The sequence below is a fragment of the Uloborus diversus genome, chromosome 7 (genome assembly GCF_026930045.1).
Source record: "Uloborus diversus isolate 005 chromosome 7, Udiv.v.3.1, whole genome shotgun sequence".
Lineage (NCBI taxonomy): Eukaryota > Metazoa > Arthropoda > Arachnida > Araneae > Uloboridae > Uloborus > Uloborus diversus.
Window position 1 is genome coordinate 45,868,501 of NC_072737.1, and position 19,609 is coordinate 45,888,109.

Here is a 19,609-nt window from a genome sequence, read left to right on the forward strand (position 1 = left end):
TGCACAAAAAAAAAAAAAAAAAAAAGAAAAAAAAAAAAAACTTGAAATTGCTTTTCCTCGATGATCGTTTTTTTTTTTTTTTTTTTGCTATTTCATGTCCTAAAATTCCCTAACGATTTTTTTCTGCTCGAAAATGAACAGTTATTTACAGCTACAATGAAATGCTCGAAATGAACAGTTATTTACAGTTAGATACAGCTTTAAAGTAATATTTTTTGCAGTCAGGATAATATATTTAACGAAACTGCATATTAGATACGCTTTTTATAAATTAAACAAATGTTTAGAGCATGTTATACATAAAAAAAATGCGATTTTTTACATAATTAATCACATAAATTTTTCTAATAAATATATAAGCAAATGAATGCACAGATTTTCAGAGATGACTATTGTGATTGTTTAGCGAAAAACTTTTAAAACAAAAGTTAAAAAACAAAAAAGTCTGAAAATGTCAAAAAAATTGAATCTTTGTAATTTTTTTGATTTTTTTTTAAAAACGTGGGCAATTTTTTGGAAAATTGGAAAACAAATTATTGATAGCGAAGTAAGTGTGCATGTTATGGTTTCAAAGAAAAACATAATTTACTACTAAAACAAAATGTTTTGAAGGTACTTTAATTTCTAAAGCATTTTTTTAAAATTTTTTTATCGTTAGTGCCAACTGTATAGGGTTCAGGCTTTGGTTACAGATTTATTATCTTAAACCATAAAATTTTAAAATGCAAATATGTGATATTATGGACAATTTCATTTGTAATTGTTCTTGGTAACATGTTAAACTCTCATTGAAACTTCGTGGCTACCTGATGATGACTTCATTATCGTAAAAAAAAAACAAATTGAAGTATAGTAACTAGTATAATACAGGAATAATGTTTAATATTATTTTTAATACATTCAAAAATAAATATTTAATGTTAGTACAAGAATTATAAGAAATTGTATACATACTTATCAGCATCAGGACTATAATTTCTCCCTTAAAAAGGAAAAAGCAAAATTGATTTCTTTAAATACGTATATAATACGAAATATTTTATAAGTATTCAAGTGCAGACATTATGTAAAACGAAAACAATAAAACAAGTGAAAGAAATTTAAGCTAAATAAAAAAGTCTTACCTTTTATAGTTCTCTTTTTATGAAACTTCAAGACAAGTAAGATTGCGATTGCAAAAAGAAGAATGGCAAAAATTGTCCCTCCAATTATTCCAATCAGAGCATTTCTAACTCCAAAGTCTTCTTCCAAATCTTAAATAAAAAGAGAATAAGTTTTAAAATAGTTCCTATTTAGTGAGGGGGTTTCTTTTTGCATTAAATATCCACGTCAGGATGCTGATAATGCTGTTATAAGTTTTAAAAAGGTATTCTTGTTGGTAATTAATTTAATTTAGAAAATACTTCATTTTTACATTTAATGCGTTAATTATTATGCAAAAAACGTATACTAATTTCAAAGTATTTCTTTATAAAATAGTCGTTAGAATTCCTACTAAACAAAATCGGTTTTCCCATTCTTGCAAAATCCACAATATATTTAAAGATTTTGGACGATATCCTTCTTATACGGTACTTTCCTGACCGGTTCTTAAATGCTTAGGATCGGGTTTTATCTAATTTTGCCATTTTTCTTCCATTTTAAAACATTATAGTTAAGCACATTTGCGATTTTAGTTGAAGTTTGGTGTTGTACATTCCAAGGAAAACTATGTTGTTTCCAGAAAATAAGATAAGTGATTTTTCTTTTTAAGAAGAGGATGACTTCAATGGAACAGGAAACTCCATTAATCTTTGAACAATAGAAATTTAAAAAAAAAAGTAAATTAATTTGAATTTTGACCTCTTGAATTCAAATTATGTTTTTCGCAATCACGAGTGTGTGTATGTAGGCGTGTGTGGGGGGTATGCGTGTTTGTGTGTAGGGGTATGTGTATGTGTGTAGGCATGTGTGTTTGTGTATGTGTGCTGGCATAAGTGTGTGGGTAGTTGTGTGTATGAATGTGTGTGTGTGGGGGTTTCTGTATGTGTGTGTAGGCATATGTGTTTGTGTCTGTGTGGTTGTTGTGTGTATGTGTGTGTATGTGTTTGTGTGTGTTTGTGTGTGTGTGTGTGCGTGCGTGTGTGTGTAGTTGTGTATGTATGCGCGTGTGTGTAGGACATAGATGCAACCTGGAGACGACTTTCGCTATAGGAGCAGTATCGTGAGGACCCGGTCGACGGTGATGGTGCGGAGAGTGGCGGTGGGAAAATAAAATGATAGGACATCAAAACAGTCAAGTGAAAACAATAAGCAGTTGTGATTGCTCAAAAATATAATGATCGTTGAATCTCCATGCATTTCCCACGAGGTATATCAAAGGTGGCGGGCATGTGACTTAGCCTATTATTTCACCGGCATTCAATCAACTGGACTTCTCTTCTGTGCACATAGAATTCTCATAGCACGATGAATTTGTATTCGATGTAAGATGCCGTTACGAAAACAAGTGTGGTGGCAGACAAAAAGATCACTAGAGGAATATTAAAGCAAAAGGAACCGGATTTTTTTTTTTAGTTGCTGGTGTAAACTGAAGGAAAGTACTTAGTTACCGCTGTTACCACTTAAGTTTTTCTTTACATAGCAGTATATCAGAGTGTGTAACCTTTCGTATCGTTGCAACCTTTGAAACTTTTTTTTTACAGTGCTCATATTTTAGGAAAAAAGTTTTGTTATCATTCTTCTTCCTCTTAAGGTGGAATACAATCCTAAGTCCCATAGTTTCTGTTACTCATCCGTACATTCACATCGTACAAGTGAGCATTCTTTTGTAAAAAAAAAAAAAAAAAAAAAAAAACCGCTGTACTCGCCTCCATATAATAAGAAAAAAAATCAACTCGGGCTATGGTTCAAAATTCACGAACTTTGTAATGCAGTACTATTGCACCGCCCCCCACAGCAACAGTAAAAACACACCATTTTAAAGGTATTTTTTGCTCGTTTCTTTCTCATGTGAGGATTTTTCTCGCAAGGAAACAGTTTTTGAGACACTGAACGAAAACTGAAAAATACACAAACTAAATCTTAGATGGTAGCACATGGTAGAACAGATGGTAGAACAGTTCCGAATACGTTCGGCATATTATGATAGGAAGTCCGGAAAAAAACGCATTCCACTAATAATCATGAGTAAAAAAAATGCTTTGTTTATAAAGAGATGCGGATAGAAATTTTCCGTGAGCTCTCAGAATACTATTTTTTTACACTTATAACACTTATAATATTACTAATTTTTCGATAGTAGATACTTTCAGAAATTTTACAACTTAGTATTTCTTGTTTTCCATCATTATATAGATCGTGTTTACCAACGTTAATCCACATTGGTAGGCGGAAACAGACATATAATGATCGCTTCACACATATCAGGACGGATGATCAAGACTTCTACAGAGTGGAGCAAAACTAATAATCATCAAAAGGTTTTGTGCTATTTTACACTGAGTGGTTATTGATCTGATTTTTTTTTTCTAAACAGAAAATCTAAAAAAAATAAATAAATAAAAATAAAAACTTAACTAAACAAATATATCGCAGATGATTTTTTAAAAGTATCTTTTATTTTGAATCTGTTGCTTTAATAAGATGCTTTGAAAGATAAATTTTAAGTGATTTACTTTTCCAACTTTTACATTCATATTATCCTTTGCGGAGAAGAGTACTTTTTTTTCCCTAATTATATGTTGTATTAAGTAAATAATAATCCAAAATAATAATAATAATAATAATAAATAATTAGGTATCGGTATTAATTTAAAACAACATACTAAAAACATTAATAAAAGATATAAATTAATATGAAAGAACTATTATGTATTGAAATGTATTAAAAATGCACGGAAAAAAAGTTTTACAAATCGAGCATGAAAAGAAAATATATATATATAGGTCGGTAAGTTTATCGTTCGGAATGAATCTTCCAAATCATAATTCAATTCTTAACAACACTTAGCACTTGTGCTTTGGTTTTGTTTTGTTAATATTTTTGTTTAAATGCTACAGATTTGTTTTTTTTTCATTTCAATTAAAAAAATGCAATCATAATACTAGGAGTAATAAAATGTACTAACTTCTGAGCTTTTAACAAGATTTATTTTGCGAATAACTTATCACAAAGAACATTTCACTAAATTTGCATGGGGAAAATGTTTTAGTCGACTAAAGTGATTAATATCATCCAACATTATGTGAAACGGATAAAATTAAAGTCTTAATGTAAAGGAAAAAGAGAGAGAGAGAGAGTAAAGAAAAAAAAACACATAAAATTAAAACTTTCTCTACCGAACAAAGCAAAATAAAACACAAATAAACAATAAAAAAGAGAAAAAAACATCTATAACTTCTCTTTTGCTTTTGTGCTGGAACTAATTTTATTTCAAATCATTAAACAATGCTGGAAACGTCTTACCATTAGTTGAGCGATTTTTATACAGAACAAAGCAAAAAACAGAAAAAGGAAAGCTTAAAATCTTTAAGGGCACTCAACCCGTGCAGAAAATTATTATTTTTATTCTTTGAAATAATTAAAAATGTATTTAGTTTTAAATTTAGATAAAGGAACGTTTTAATCCAAGAGAAAAAATCTAAATACAAAAAATGTGAATTTATTCTAATTCTAAAATTAAACGCCAAATAAAATGAATACAAGTCACAGATAATTAAGTTAATTGTTTTTCCAGCCCTAAAGATGTGGAAACAGTGTAGGAAACCTTGCATGACAGTCTGTGAAAATTTGGTTGGTAACTGATACCATGCTTCATGAAATACTGGTAAAATGTCATTTACTATACAAAGAATTTGCACGAATACACATTTAGCATTAAATGGGGAAAATAAATAAATGATTACAAATAAAATATAACTCGTCAGAAGGGTGTACATTTAAAAAATAATAAAAAATCTTTTATAAATATTTAGCCCGTGTTGGAGACAGAATTTCACTTAATGCAACCAAGCGCTTTAATTGCATCAACATTTAGTACACCAGCCTAGTGCCAAATGCGTTTCAGGTTTTTTCTTATTTGACACTACGTAAGTGTATTCAGTGAATTACCGCCCTATAGCCAGGACTAAGGAAGAAACACATGAAATGCACCGCCAGCTCAGTCAATTCCATCCGAGGATTGCAGTTTCGTGCTTATCAGCACTCATCAGCCCGGCTTAGGAAGTGGCTGAGCTGGGCCTGAGTTCTTAGCTTCCTTAAAAGGTTTTCCAGCTAAAGCTCAGCTACTTCCTAAGGCGGGCTTATGAGTGCTAATAAGCACGAAACAGCAGTCCTTGGCTGGAATTGACTGAGCAGACGGTGTATTTCATACGTTAGTAAGTTTCTATAAATGCTCGATTCAACAAAGGGTTTTTGTGCCAGTTTTTCAAATTTTGTCTGTGACAGAAGAAAACTTGTCAAAACAAAAATCTATAATTCAAATTTCCATGCATCAAAATCTATTTTTTTTTCTAATTTTATTTGTGTTACATTAATTTTGTTTATTTGCACTTTCAGAGGCGTTACTCTAATGATTGTACAGAATACCAGCTTTGAATAAAATCTCTATTATAGATTTTCCAAACATAAGTTTTATATTTGTTAAAAAAAAATGTTTAAAAAGGAAAAAATAAAGTTTTCGTTGCAATTAATTTTTTCGAGGGTTTCTTTCTTAAGGACCTGACATTGCTACATCGTATTGGCAATTTTATTGGTACGTACTCATTCCTTTGCTTTTTACCAATCATAGGCTCTCCTCAACCTAATATGCCCATAACCAGTCAAGTAAAATTTATTTTTTCAATTATGGGCACAAGTGACCATAATCGACTTTTTCGCCAATCTTAGTCAATGTTATCATCTATAACTAATGATAAAACATAAATTAAGTTTAGGAAACGATAAATAAAAATAGCAGCAGTAGAATAGTTCTATTTAATTTTGATCTTATTGTGCAGACAAACCTTTCAAAAGCGATTCGTCTTTTTTAAAACCTTTTTACATGAATTAATAAGTTGCAATTTCATTATATTGTAAAAATAAATAAATGTATTACTATGATTGGTTGAGTATTTCGTTGTGAATTTGCTTGATATAATTGAAATCAGCACGCATGATCATTACCAGTTTTTAGCATTCCCATAACTAAACGAGTGTGATCATAAATGGTAAAACCAGTGTATTAAAATTGACTTTAAAAAATATAAATCATAGTTGAAAATTTATGAAAATTTCACAGATTTAAAAGCGCTATTTCTTAAGCCCTTACACTGTGAGAATTATTATTTTTCCATGAACTAGAACTGCAACACACAGTTAAACAACACTCTAAGAAAAAATAAAAACCTTAATTCTGTTTTTCACTTAACCTATATATAAGTAGTTCAACTTGTTCAGCCGTATTATAAATAAATATCGTGCCCATGCAAATATTTACTCTATATGATATGTTAACTCTTTATGATATGCCGTAATTTTCAATTTAATTAGTGGAAAAACCAATAGAAAAAATGACAGTGATTTGTGTATGTGTGTATAAACATTAATATTTTTTTTTCAGATAATAATGTTAATCATTAAGTGCTCATAAATTGAGATCATATTGCTTCGAAAAAAAGAGATTGATTTTAAAATGAGCTGATACTTTAGATATTTTCTGAAAGCGGAGGGATTTGACAGATTTAATATCTTTTCTGAAAGGGAGCATACTTTGAATAGTTAATATTAAAATTTGGCTTTCCCTTTTAAAGAGGTTATTAAAATTTCGGCGTATGCAAATGGCTTAATAAGAACTCCCTGCAGATGTTGTTGTTCTCATTATATAATTATTTACTTTCTATGAAAACAAGATCATCAAAGAATGCCATAGGTTCACTCTTGTTACAGAGCTTTTACTTTTTATTAATTAATTTTTCTTTCGATATATTTACTTTCTTTTTTAGGTTTACGTGTTCGCCTTTGTAATCATTGGATATAATTTTCGGTTTTTGTATCTTCACAAAGTAATTTTGTGATGAATTTAAAAGAGAACAAAAATTGTATTTTATTTCATGTGCCGTGATGAAAATTTTTTATTTTTCCTTTTTATTTTTTTTTGAAAAAAAGAAAAACAATGCATTTAGGGTTTTGAATTTATCATTATTATGAAGGTTATATTTTTTAAGCGAAGAAGATGAAGCAAACAACATAACTTAAGGGGGTCCGGGACACAAAAATCCTCAAATTTTGCAATTTTTTTTTGTAATTTGAAAAATTGCTCCGTTTTTTTCTGCTTAAGAGGATGTTTGAATCTTGTTTCTACCTTAAATAGAACGAAAGTTATAGTTATTTTTGTTGCATGCATCTAACGAATGTGTACATAACTTTAAAACTTTAAACGCGTTTTTCTCCATGATGCAATTTTTCTCGATTTCTTGCATTCAAACTCTTATAAGTCAGGAACCGATAGAGATAAAGTAATGAAACTTGGAGCATATCTTTTTCAAGCAATTTACTTTAATTTTTATTCGGCGAATTTGAAAAAAACGTTTACTGCAAAAATTATGATTTTTTAAAAAAAAAGTATCTTCGAATTTTTCGAAATTTTTCTTCAAATATTTTTTATTTTTTATTGAATCAATATTTTTAAAATCGCCGAATAAAAATTAAAGCTTAGATATTTGTGCATACTTTTTTGAAAAAAAATTGAAAATTGACCAACAATATTTTGAGTTAAGCCAATTTAAAGCAACCCCATTTTTTGAAAAAAACTAATTAAATGTAAATAAAAAAATATTTTTTTTTTCATATTTACGTTATGATTTTGCTTATTAAATAAATGATGAATCAGTTCAAAAAATTTCAAAACTCTAAAGTACATAATAAAAAAAATTTCAAAATGTGTCCCGGACGCCCTTAAGGAAACAAAACTTTAAAAACTATGTGAAAATGCCTTATGCATAGAGATAAATGATTTGTATTATTGAAAGTTTTAAGACATTATTCTGAATTTAAAGTTAGTGATTTTGAAAAAAAAACCCCTACAACTTTATTTCTGTACTAGTGGTACCCGTACGGCTTTGCTCGTAGTTAAAAATTGAAAGGTCATTTGGTTCGCCTGTATATATACAAATAATGGATGACAAATTTCTCGCCAATTGGCTATGTTCATTCGCTCTCCCATTCCACGTCATGATAATTTCGTAATTTACTCATCCATCTTATGATAATTACGCTCCGGAAAATGTTCTTAAAATTGAAATAAAAAAAGAACAAAATCGAAATTTCAAAGAATCGCTTCAAGGGGCTAACTCTCATGCTACAAACTGATTTTGTAACACATTTCATGAAAATCGGCCGAACGGTCTAGGCGCTATGCGCGTCACAGACATCCGGACATCCTACAGACAGAGAGACTTTGAGCTTTATTATTAATAAAATGATGCTATTTACTACTATTGTAGATATAATAATTAAATATATTTATGATTATTTCACTATTTATACCACTATACTACACTGATAAAGGATTCATTTTTTAAAATGAATAAACATGCTTCTTTCAGTAAGTGTGGATAAATGCAATGTGTAATGTGACATCATGAACCTTAGCCTACGATATTTCGCTGTTGCTTAGCATCTTTGCGTCCTGGTACGCTATGCATAAACACACAAAAATATGTACAATAGCCACACATGGTTTTCCGGAATAAAAATAAGAAATATGTCGGTACTTTTGAAATAAAATTAAAGTTATATTGACAACGTTAATCAAGCAGAAATATTGGGTCACGCATTCTGGCTCATTACAGAGTTCCTTGTAACTTCAAATCAAGTTTATAGAATAGTTTCAAAATGTAACATTAGTTAACACTAGAAGGACGGAGGGGCCCTTGTGGCCCCTCGCGTAGTTTGTGGTTCCATAACTCGAATAATATCAAACGGAGCTTGAAGGAACTTTCTGACTTTTATTTAAGCGACAATATGTGAATGCTCGCTAAGTCATTGAATAATTTGCCTCATAGTACTGTAAATATTGATCGTTATACCTAGAAAGACGGAATGGGCCACAGTGGCCCCTAGGCTATTTTACTATTAAAAAATATAGTCTTTCCTTTATTTTAATTGTTCTATCATAAAAATATGCTATTCACTCTAGTTTAACCCATGACTCCCTCTTTATGCAGCCAGTTTTATATCCAAATGCTATAAACAGTACCGATTACTTCATTCAAACGATAGCCATTGATCTTGGAAAGAAACTAGTTCTAGCTGTTGGCAAGTTAAGTCCTAAAAAACAACAATAATTACGTACTAAGTTTTTATTTAGTCATAAAAGAAGATGCATCGGGCATGTGTACTTACTCAGAACGACCTTTTTAAAAGAATTCACCCCTAAAGTGGATAGGGGCCACACTGGCCCCTTCAGTCCTACTAGGTATACAGAAAATTTCACTTTTCTAGTGTTGATGCCGTTTCTTTTCTTTAGGACTATAATGCTTGCGTTGAATGGTTTTAACTCTTCTCTCAATACTTTAGCTTTGTGGCACTTTTATTACTTGCTGCAGCATTATTTTCAGCTACACAATAATGTACATTATTTGATAACTGACCGTCAAAATTAACAATGAAGACTAACTTCCACAAATATTAGTCATGTGTGTGAAATAGAAAATTTTATATCAAAAAGTTCATATATTGTCAATCTGAAAGAAATTGATAATAATAAAGGACATTTTCTTTCCTATTTTTTCCTAATGAATGCTCAATTGCTCTAGTATAATATAGTTGCGACTGTTTTTATGATTTAGATGTTTGATTTAGTATAAAAATATAAACATGAAACTATTTAAAAGCATAATTTTAGGTATTTCTGGTTGAAAAATGATATATTGTGTCACCAGAACAACATGCAATATACTTACCTACTATCGCATATAAGCATGATTCAATACAATTCAATGGTTTGCAATTATGTATTCTAATATAGTCTGTAAAATTAAATTAAGAGATTTAAAAAAAAAAATATTTTAGAAAGCTTAGCATTTGAAAATGCCTGCAAACGTGCTTTTCGGGAACAGGGAACTATATTTCAAAGAAAGAAACAAAAAAAGGAAAAAAAAAACGAAATCATATGTTAAAGAATGCCAGAAAAATGTGTGTTTTGGATGCAAACCCGAAACGCTTGACAACAATAAATTTGCCATTTTTATTAATGAAGTTTTTCTCAATTGGGGAATTTGAACAAAGCTGAAATTTTTATGTATATATTTGCACTGTATTCCAAGAAAATTAAACTTTGACTACTAAGCCAGTAGAGAAAACCTAAATCTTAAACCCGTGGGTGACACCCTAAAACCTAAAAAAATAATCAGGTTTTACGTAGGTTTTACGTATTCAATATCTTTATAGCGAGAGCTTTAAAGCTACCTCGCATTTATGTTTCTATGTCGATTAAAATTAAGTCGATTGAATTATTAATTAGGCAGGGATGGATTAAAATGTTAGTGCAATTTTATTTTAAAACGCGATTCTCTCAAAACGCCAATTTTTAAAATTTATGTTCCCTTTCCTAGAAAACTACTTTACATATTGCTTTGAAATACTGGTCACATTTTCTTAATAGTCTTTATCATAACTATACTGAAGTTAAACTTTTTTTTTTTTGCTTTAGGACTCATACTTTTTCCTAAACAGCCAATTGTATGGTCGAAAAGTGTATTTTCTCCATTTAAAAAGTGGACATTGGTTAAACTTTTATGGTCTATGAAATGAAATAAATTGCTATACAATGCTACTTCAGTAGACTCTTAGATATTTCTTTAAAACACTGTAAAAATTATAAGTTCATAACATTTTAACTTTGTGAGAAAAAGGTACATTAACTTTACGATTTAACTTTACGAGTATACAGGGTACTGACCCCGCTAAGTAGAGATATGTTTCAAAACAAGATGCCATTCGGCAGCATAATTTGATTTATTAACCTTTTAAAAAGTTTCTTGTATTAAAAAAAAGAAAGAAATTCGTACATGATGCGTGACCGTAAGGTCACACCAGCAACAAGTGAAAATTATATGTTTCCAAGTTCATTCTTACAAAGTTGATGATTCATATAATTATACATAATGGTTTCTTATATTCGAATATATTTGCAGTTGTGACCAAAAGGTCGCGCTCGCAACGGAAATAAAGCAGTACTTTCAAGTCCATGTTTTTATTTTTAGATATATTTTTGCAATTATATTACATATTATGACACATAATGGGTGCTCACATTTGAATATATCACAACGAATATCCAAATTTAAATTTTACTTAAATGTAATGTAAATATATGAATAAAAACATTACCCACTTACAAATGGATAGAGCACAACCGTTCCTAATTTATAGCTAAAAACATCAATGTTAAAATATGAAACGAAATCATCAATCAGTCTGGAAATTAAAATATATTTACCTTCTTCGTTAGAAGCTCCAGCTAATGTACTAGAATGTAAGGCAACCTGTTTACTTCTTCCTTTACTATTTACAGCGTAGACGACGAGAATGAGTGATTCCTTTGATGGTAATGAACACACGGTGAATGATGGGGAGTTTCTTGAAGTCAAATTTGCCAGAAACTTATCAGAATCTGTGCTCATCACTTCAAGTTGGAATATTTGCTGAAGTCCTCCGTCCTCTCCGCTTTCGCATTCCAACATTATGCAGTCTGATGTTTTGTTCGTCACTTGGCAATCACGTGGTTCATCAGGAACGCCTTTGGAGGGATGGAGGGAGAGAGTCATTAAAATTCCATTTGCAACTCTGGCATTCACTATTTCCGTTCGTATTCCTCTATGTTTTCGAAGAAATACGGACGAAAGTAATTACGGAAATCACTTAGCGATATGTGCTTAAAATCAAATTAAAGTAAATTTGTTCTTAAAATTCTTCATTTCAGACTTTAAAAAGTAGGATTGATAAAAATATTCATTCGGTAAAAATAATTTTTGATTTCGAAATACGTCACTTTAATACTTATTGTAATGCTGTCGACCGACTTTTTTTCTTCTTTGTATATACATTACGGATGTTGAATACTTAGAAATGTGTTTTTTTTAGATTTACTTTATTTTAATATTAAATACATGTTACGTATACCATACAAGCGGCAAATAATAACACAGTACTTCAGAAAGATTGCACGCAATAGAAGTTCTTATTATACCTGGGGTTCCCAAACTTTTTCGAATCTTTGAACTCTTTTGAAGAATTAAATTTTTTTCACGGGACCCTAGTTCATCTCGATGTGTCAACAGTATATATATATTGATACTGTTGACACATTGCGACAACCCTCGCTTCTCTATCTCTTTGTGGCAATCCATGGTGCCATGGAACCATCTTTGGTACCGCTGTATTAAACCACTGTACTAGTAACTATCACCACAAATATGCTAACAAAAAGCTATTAACCTCCCTTACAGTCTTTAAATCATTTTCTTTTGAAACGAAATTTATAAACTAAAATTATGTACAAAAATTTATTTGGCTGATCCTGATTACGCTAGTAGTTTTAGTGTAAAATGCTATTAGAAGCATGGTCAAACTTGCTGATAACAACCGGGAAGAAAACATGATATTAGCTCGTTATAACTGAGTGCTCGTATAAAACAAGTTAGTGACAAAAAAAATATATTTTTGTTTCTTTACAGTGTCGAATAAGTTGGTTACTTTACTTTCAAAAGTTTTATTACTCCTTGCTTATCGGAGAAAGCTCATTGCCTGAAAACCCGACATTCGTACCACTGGTGTCGGAAAACGTTTAAAGTGTTTAGAGGGAAAAGCTTGTATTGATCGCTTTAGACGGTGTTTACTTGTTAAAAGCGAGTTAAATGAGCTAAAAGACTTAACATTGTACCAACTAAATACTTCTTATTTCCTCAAAAAACCGGGTTCCCGTTAAAACAGGGCTTGCTATAGGCGAGTTTAACTGTAATATAATATTAGAAGTCGTTTGCTTTCATCGTATACATGACTGTTTCTTAAAGTAAGCGAACATCCTAATTTTCGAAAAAAATCGATTTCGAGGAATCTAGAGAGCTCCCGTGTTCTTTCTGATTTCACATTTTTTTTTATACATCGATGAATTATTGAGAAAACTAGAAGGAATTTACTGAACTCTAATGCATTACTTACAACTGAAATTTATTTTGTCTTATTTGATTTTCTCGAAAAGACGTCTTCAAAGTTTTTATTTACGCCAACAGCTATGACAAAAAAAGTATTCCATCCAAAGAGTTGAAACTTTGCAAAAATGGTAATTGAACATATTGCAGTGATATAAACCTTGAAAAGTTAATGTATATGCATTATGTATTTTTGAAATAATGATTAGTTATCTTGCGGGGGCAAAAAGCCCGGTTTGCGGCGGAATTTTTCAAAAATTTACTCATAAAACCTGTTTTAGTTAATTATTTCAAAACTAGAGGGTCATGTTACTCTCTGGTATCTGGCAAAGATGAGCACGAAAATTTTTTTAAAAATATGAAAAATTGAATGCACAGGAAGTGTTAAAGTAAGGGCAGATTTTTGCTTAAAATATGTCTTTAAAAAGAAAAAACCTATAGACATTTTTTTTCAACAGATAAGTAGTAAAATGTGTGTTATTTATGTCATGTTTCATAATCGTATAAAATTTTAGATAGGTGCAGTGAACATTGAAGAAAAAAAATATTAAGGTTGTTCGCCCAGCTTCAAAGGATTCTAGTTTCATGCACATACTTAAAATGAAAGCATTAGCAACGAAGCTTATACTTGAGTTGAAATAAATACAAAAAGAAAGAAAGAATAGAACACAATATCATCTAGGTTCTAAAAAGTAAGGCGATCTAAGCAACATTATAAATACACGATCTAGGAAACAAATCCGTGTGCTTCAGAGTTGAAAGGTACCTCCTTTTCATTATAAAAAGATACAAAATTATGAATATGAAACCATCCCACAGAAAAATTAACGCTTTTGAAGAACATCCCCTTAACTGAAATAATTTTTCTCAAATCAAATATGAAACGCTTGGTTTACGCGTACAAACACAAATCATGCTTGTTTCATCATTTGCAATAATACAGTCATTTTTAAAAAAGAAAAACTTTGAAAAAAAAAGAATATTAGTTTTAAATGTAATTAGCTATCTAAAGTAAGCTTTTCCTCGGTCATAAAATCAAGATAAATATAAAACTGGGAAGATATTGATTCAACAAAAGCGTTTAAAATGCCAACTAGAAAAATACACTATCCTTAATGGGATTATTAGGGGAAACGATTTTGTTGATATAGATCAAATGGTACTTGAAGTAACTACTAGAGAAGTGACTGTTGGCACAAATTGATAAAACATTAAATATTCTATAACGACAGAAATAACATTTTTGAACTTTCGGAACATTTGTGTCAGTTTATCATCGAAAACAACTGGTATTTAACGCTTGATTTTTACATTAAAATAAGTAAATAAGCGTTTTTAAAGTGAATTATTATTATATTTTTATTATCATTACGTGTAAAATGACGCTCGAGTAAAATATAATAATATATTAGCTTTTTTTTAACAAATTTTACTTGAATTAAGAACCAAATAATAAAAATATTAAACATTTATATGTTCTTTTTTTTTTGTAATTTTAAAACAAAAGTTTTCTTAAAACTATAAAGTGAGTCCTGCTTTGATATTGAGATCAGATACCAGCATGAAATAAATATTTTATCATTACTTATACTGAAATCAAACATTAAATAAAAGTTCTAGCATCAAATCCAGTAACTGATCAAAAAAACTGTGCAAGATAAGAAACATATATTGAAATTTTTAGATATTTCTAACATTAGAACTTTTGATGAAATAACATAACATAAAAAGATAATTCAATTTGCCGTGAAAGAAAACAAAATTATAAAAAGGATTTTTGTAGAAACGCAATCTTTGATGTAAACTGAATTTCTTAAAATTTTATAATTCAATATTAGGAAACATGTTATTAAGTTTCGTTTTTCCTTCAAAAATTACGTTACTTATTTTTATTTCATGGATATTTTCAAGTTTTATAATTCTGTTGCTTATCCAAGAGAATAAATACCACGAGCGGAAAAAATACTTCTTTTATTTCTCAAGGAAAGAAACGATCTTCCTTTCACAAAAAGGCGGTTACCAAAAGGTTGGATTTCTGAAATATTTATTTAGAAAACAATCTAATTTTAAATTATAGCAGTAGTGCAAAATAAATAATTATATTGCAGTTAAATTTGGTAGTGTAGTTCTGTTGGCAAAGTAATTATATCAAGACATAAAATACTTCATTTGCATACCAGTTTGTAGTTTATTTCATACATATAATAGTTTTGTACCTAAAAATGTATATGGCGCATGTAAAATAATAATTGTTATGAGTTTCAGAAACAAAGATACTTAAGGGTTTTTATACCGAGTTAAATAGAGTTGAGCCCATTTATTTCAATATTGGTTAAAATAATATCCAGCTTATTGTAATACATTTTCGAAGTACCAAACTTATGTAATTTTTCATATTAATCCCAGATAATGAAAAATTCTGCTTATCAGAATAGTTCTTCCTCTCAAATTGACAATTTCATTGAGCAGGTTTGCCTGTGTGAAAAGTAAATACCTAATACAATGCGTAGGAGGTACAGAACAGAAACATACATGAACGGCTGGTTAGGAGGAACAGTAGTTAATAATCTGTTTTTTTAAAGGCTTAGGTGAATAGGTTTAAAGAAGAATATTTATTTCTCATCTACACTTACAATTACGACAATGAAGACGAATAAGAAACCTCGGATTTGAACAGGCAAATGTTTGATGAAGTTATTTTTTTTTCTATTTTTCATTTGTAGATATAGGCTTTTCCCAAGGGATGGCGTGCACTTTAACTACCAATCGAAAATTTTTACACTCAGCTTTTCTCTTCATGGATGCACTTGAGTTCAGTGGCGTAGTCAAGGGGAGATGGGCAGTCATCCCCCCCTTCTTCACATTAAGCAAACAAATGGTAGATATGAACTTGCATGCAAGGGCCTAAAATTGCGCTTTTTGGCCTTTAACTTCGGAAACTTCCACTGAAAATTAAAAAAAAAACTATTTGCATCGCCACTGCTTGGGCTCTCTTGATACAAAATTTATCAAGCATCTAGTAGTATCGAGTATCTAGTAGTATCAAAGTCAAATGCTTACTGATGAGATATTTAACATTCCGTATAGCCGTAACTAACATCTGGCACGGGTGCTAATGATCTGCATGTTGATAGTTCCCCGAATGCAGAATCCACGACCTTGAGCTTAAGAAAGTATTACCAAACTACTAAGACGTCTAGCTAGCAAACTAGTTTATCTGATGCTTCTGCTTGAGTTTGAACATGTTTTTGCCATAAATATAACATTGGTAACATTGAAATACAATATGGGAAGGATTTGGAATGAATAGAAGCCTCTTTGAAATGCCAGTGGTTGTTAAACACTGGTTCAAAAACTGATTAAAAATGTCACCAATGGTTTGAAAAAGTGGCTATACGAATATGATTGGTATTATCAAAATTGCAAAGATGAGATTTGATTTGGCACTTCCTTTTTGACTAATAATATAATATATTTTGACTAATATATTTGACAATGAATCACCAGTGCGGTTTCCGAATAATCAACAAATTTTTGAGTCATTTCATTACACATATTATTTCCATTTCGTGATGACACTTTACTTTCATCGCAGTAAAATAAGTAAAACTTGAAATAGGTATTAATTAATTAAAACGCAAACAATGAATTGCATAAGTACACTTCTATATCTTTATGCAATATTTGTGTGAATATTTGTGTAAATAAAAGCATTAATTATGCTTCACAACACCATTTTAAAAATGCTAAAATGCTACCAATAAATGATCTTATTGATAAATCTTACCAGCAGGAATTATTCTAAAGGAACAGGGATCTCTTTGTTTCCCAATTTCATTCTGTGCAGAACATTGTAGGATCCCATAGTCTTGAGGAGATCTGGGAGAAACCGTTGCGACACTTTTAGTGCCATTACTTGAGTATTGAGCAATTGGAAGGAAAGAGCTGCCAGCAGCATTATTTAGGACCCAAGAAAAGTTGACGATTGGTGGAAAAGCATCTATAGCACAAGTAACGCTAACAGATTCTGTTCGTCCAACGCCGTAGACGCTACTTCGGACACTTTCACATCTAGGAGCATCTATAACGAACAAACCTAGTATAAATCCGACGTAATTTAAAAAAAAACGGAGTTGAGTCCACATGCGTACTCTACACATCGAGAAAGCTGTACAGAAAGCGGAATGGAGAAAAACACGTACAATATATCTTACAGAGCAAGATACATGCCAATACATTTGAGTACATACTCACAGGTATGCAAAAACACAATTGCACAGGAACCTGCAGAGACATATAGAGGGAAACACACACATACAATATCTCTTACAGAGCGAGATGCATGCCAATACATTTGAGTGCATACTCACATGTATGCAAAAACGCAAACGCTCAGGCACTTACAGAGACATATAGAGGGAAACCCACACATAACATGCGGATACATACAATATTTAAACGTACATAGGTACACACATACACATGCACATGTAGCACACTAATGTGGCACCACACACACAAGAATGAAAAAAGACACATGCACATTCGACCCACTAATGCACAAAGACGTGTAGACAGGCTCACACACGTACACAAATATAGACATAGAATGTACAAAGACGTGTTGGCAGACGCATACACAGGCACACACACATACGTGCACAAATATAGACATAGAAATGTACAAAGACGTGTAGACACAGGCCCCATACACAGACACACGCACACATATCGCGCATCTAATACAACACTCCCAAATCCGCAAAAACTACTTTTCGAGAAAGATCAATTTAAATGTACATGCGCTGTAGCTTCATGTTGTATAGACCCACACCGAGACATCTCAAAAATTAGTTTTTTTGTGTGTGGTTGTCTTGCATTTTAATAAAACTAACAAAAATGCATCAGGACGTGCATATAAATCAAAATTACAATTTTGTGACTTGTGGTGATGTTGGATTAGGTGTGAGCTACATAAAACACAAATGTACAAACACGTGTAATAGACGCATAAAAAAGACGCATCTCTCTCTCTCACACACACACAGATATAGACACACAAATGTTCAAATACATGTTGACAGACACATACAAAGGCACAATCACACACACACACACACAAACTCGCAGTGGATGGTTACGAGCATTAATTTGGGGAGTAAACGAAAAACACAAAATACATTACAATATTATTTAAACCAGCATGATTTTTTTTCTAACACGTATTTTTTTTTTTTTTTAATCACAAAGGGATTTTTTTTAAACTTAACAGGCTATCAAACTACTCATTACGTAGATCAAATAGAGTAAATTTCTCCAAACAAGATCATTAATGCTTACAATTTACTTGAAGTAATGCAGGATCGCTTACGCTCCGACCTTCACTGTTCGTCCCAGCACAGGAATATTCTCCTTTGTGTTGTGGACCAACAGAAGCGATAAAAAACGTTCTGTTTGAAAAGCTGTCTTTAGCCGGCGGACCTAAGGAACGTCCATCTTGAAGCCATTCAAGCTCTGTTACAGGAGGATGAGCCTGGACATCACATGTAATACTGATATCAGTGCCTTCTTTTACTGGAATTATGGTGTTGATTTTGACAGAAAGCTTCGGAAGATCTAAAAATAAAATTACTATTATAAATAACTTGCATAACTTCAGTATTTTATTGTTTTTTTTTCTTTTCTTTTTTTTTTTTTTTTGCTGCATAAAAGTACTTGAACTGAATATTATACTTTTACAAACAGTAAAATAATTAAAGGTAATCAAATTTAAAAAAGAGGAAGTAGACATACGTATTACCAAGTGTATGACTGATATTCTTTTAGAAAATGTTTGCTTTGAAGGCCAACTTCAATGTTATTTTCTCTTCACGTGACCACTAACTTATCTGCATATTTTTTAATAAGAAAGTGCAGTGAAACGCCAATTTTTCGTTACTCTAGAGACTGGATAATTATTTTAAAAAAATTTAAAAAAAGAAGAAAAAAACTGGGAAATACATAGAAAGCAAAAATTAAAAAGAAAAAAAACCAAAGGTGGTAAAGATAACTGAAGGTATAATATCTACATTTTACGGAAATAACATTGTTATGTATGCCAATTAAGATCATTTTAACACGTTTAGCTACAAATTCAAAATTTTAGGATTAAAAAATTTCCCAATAATGTTTCTTTTTTTTGTCATAGAGTTCAAAGTAAATACAGCATCTCTTATAGAGCTCAAATGTTCCGCAAGTTTTTTATTTGATCTTAATGAGAAAGAAAATTATCTTTTACTACTTGTAACCTGTTTAATGAAATATTGAAAGAAAGTGCAGGCAAAGCTTCCGGTTCTTATTGCTAGTCTTCATTGGCGGAAGTACAGTCCGTTAACTTCTATGTTTTCATTGATTAACTTTCAAGAACGTAGATTATCCTTAGAAAAGCAGAAAAATA

General features: G+C 30.8%; 1 protein-coding gene across 1 annotated transcript in view; it reads right to left on the reverse strand.

Annotated features, from left to right (window-relative positions):
* Window positions 1-19,609, reverse strand: part of LOC129226682 (synaptogenesis protein syg-2-like) — a 70,338-nt gene that overhangs the window by 13,372 nt on the left and 37,357 nt on the right. The window contains exons 6-10 of the mRNA XM_054861312.1: window positions 18,514-18,789; window positions 16,961-17,254; window positions 11,463-11,762; window positions 1,125-1,253; window positions 955-982 (exon numbers count right to left, since the gene is read on the reverse strand). Of these exons, the coding sequence (XP_054717287.1) occupies window positions 955-982; window positions 1,125-1,253; window positions 11,463-11,762; window positions 16,961-17,254; window positions 18,514-18,789 (1,027 nt within the window). The remainder of the gene's footprint in view (window positions 1-954; window positions 983-1,124; window positions 1,254-11,462; window positions 11,763-16,960; window positions 17,255-18,513; window positions 18,790-19,609) is intronic.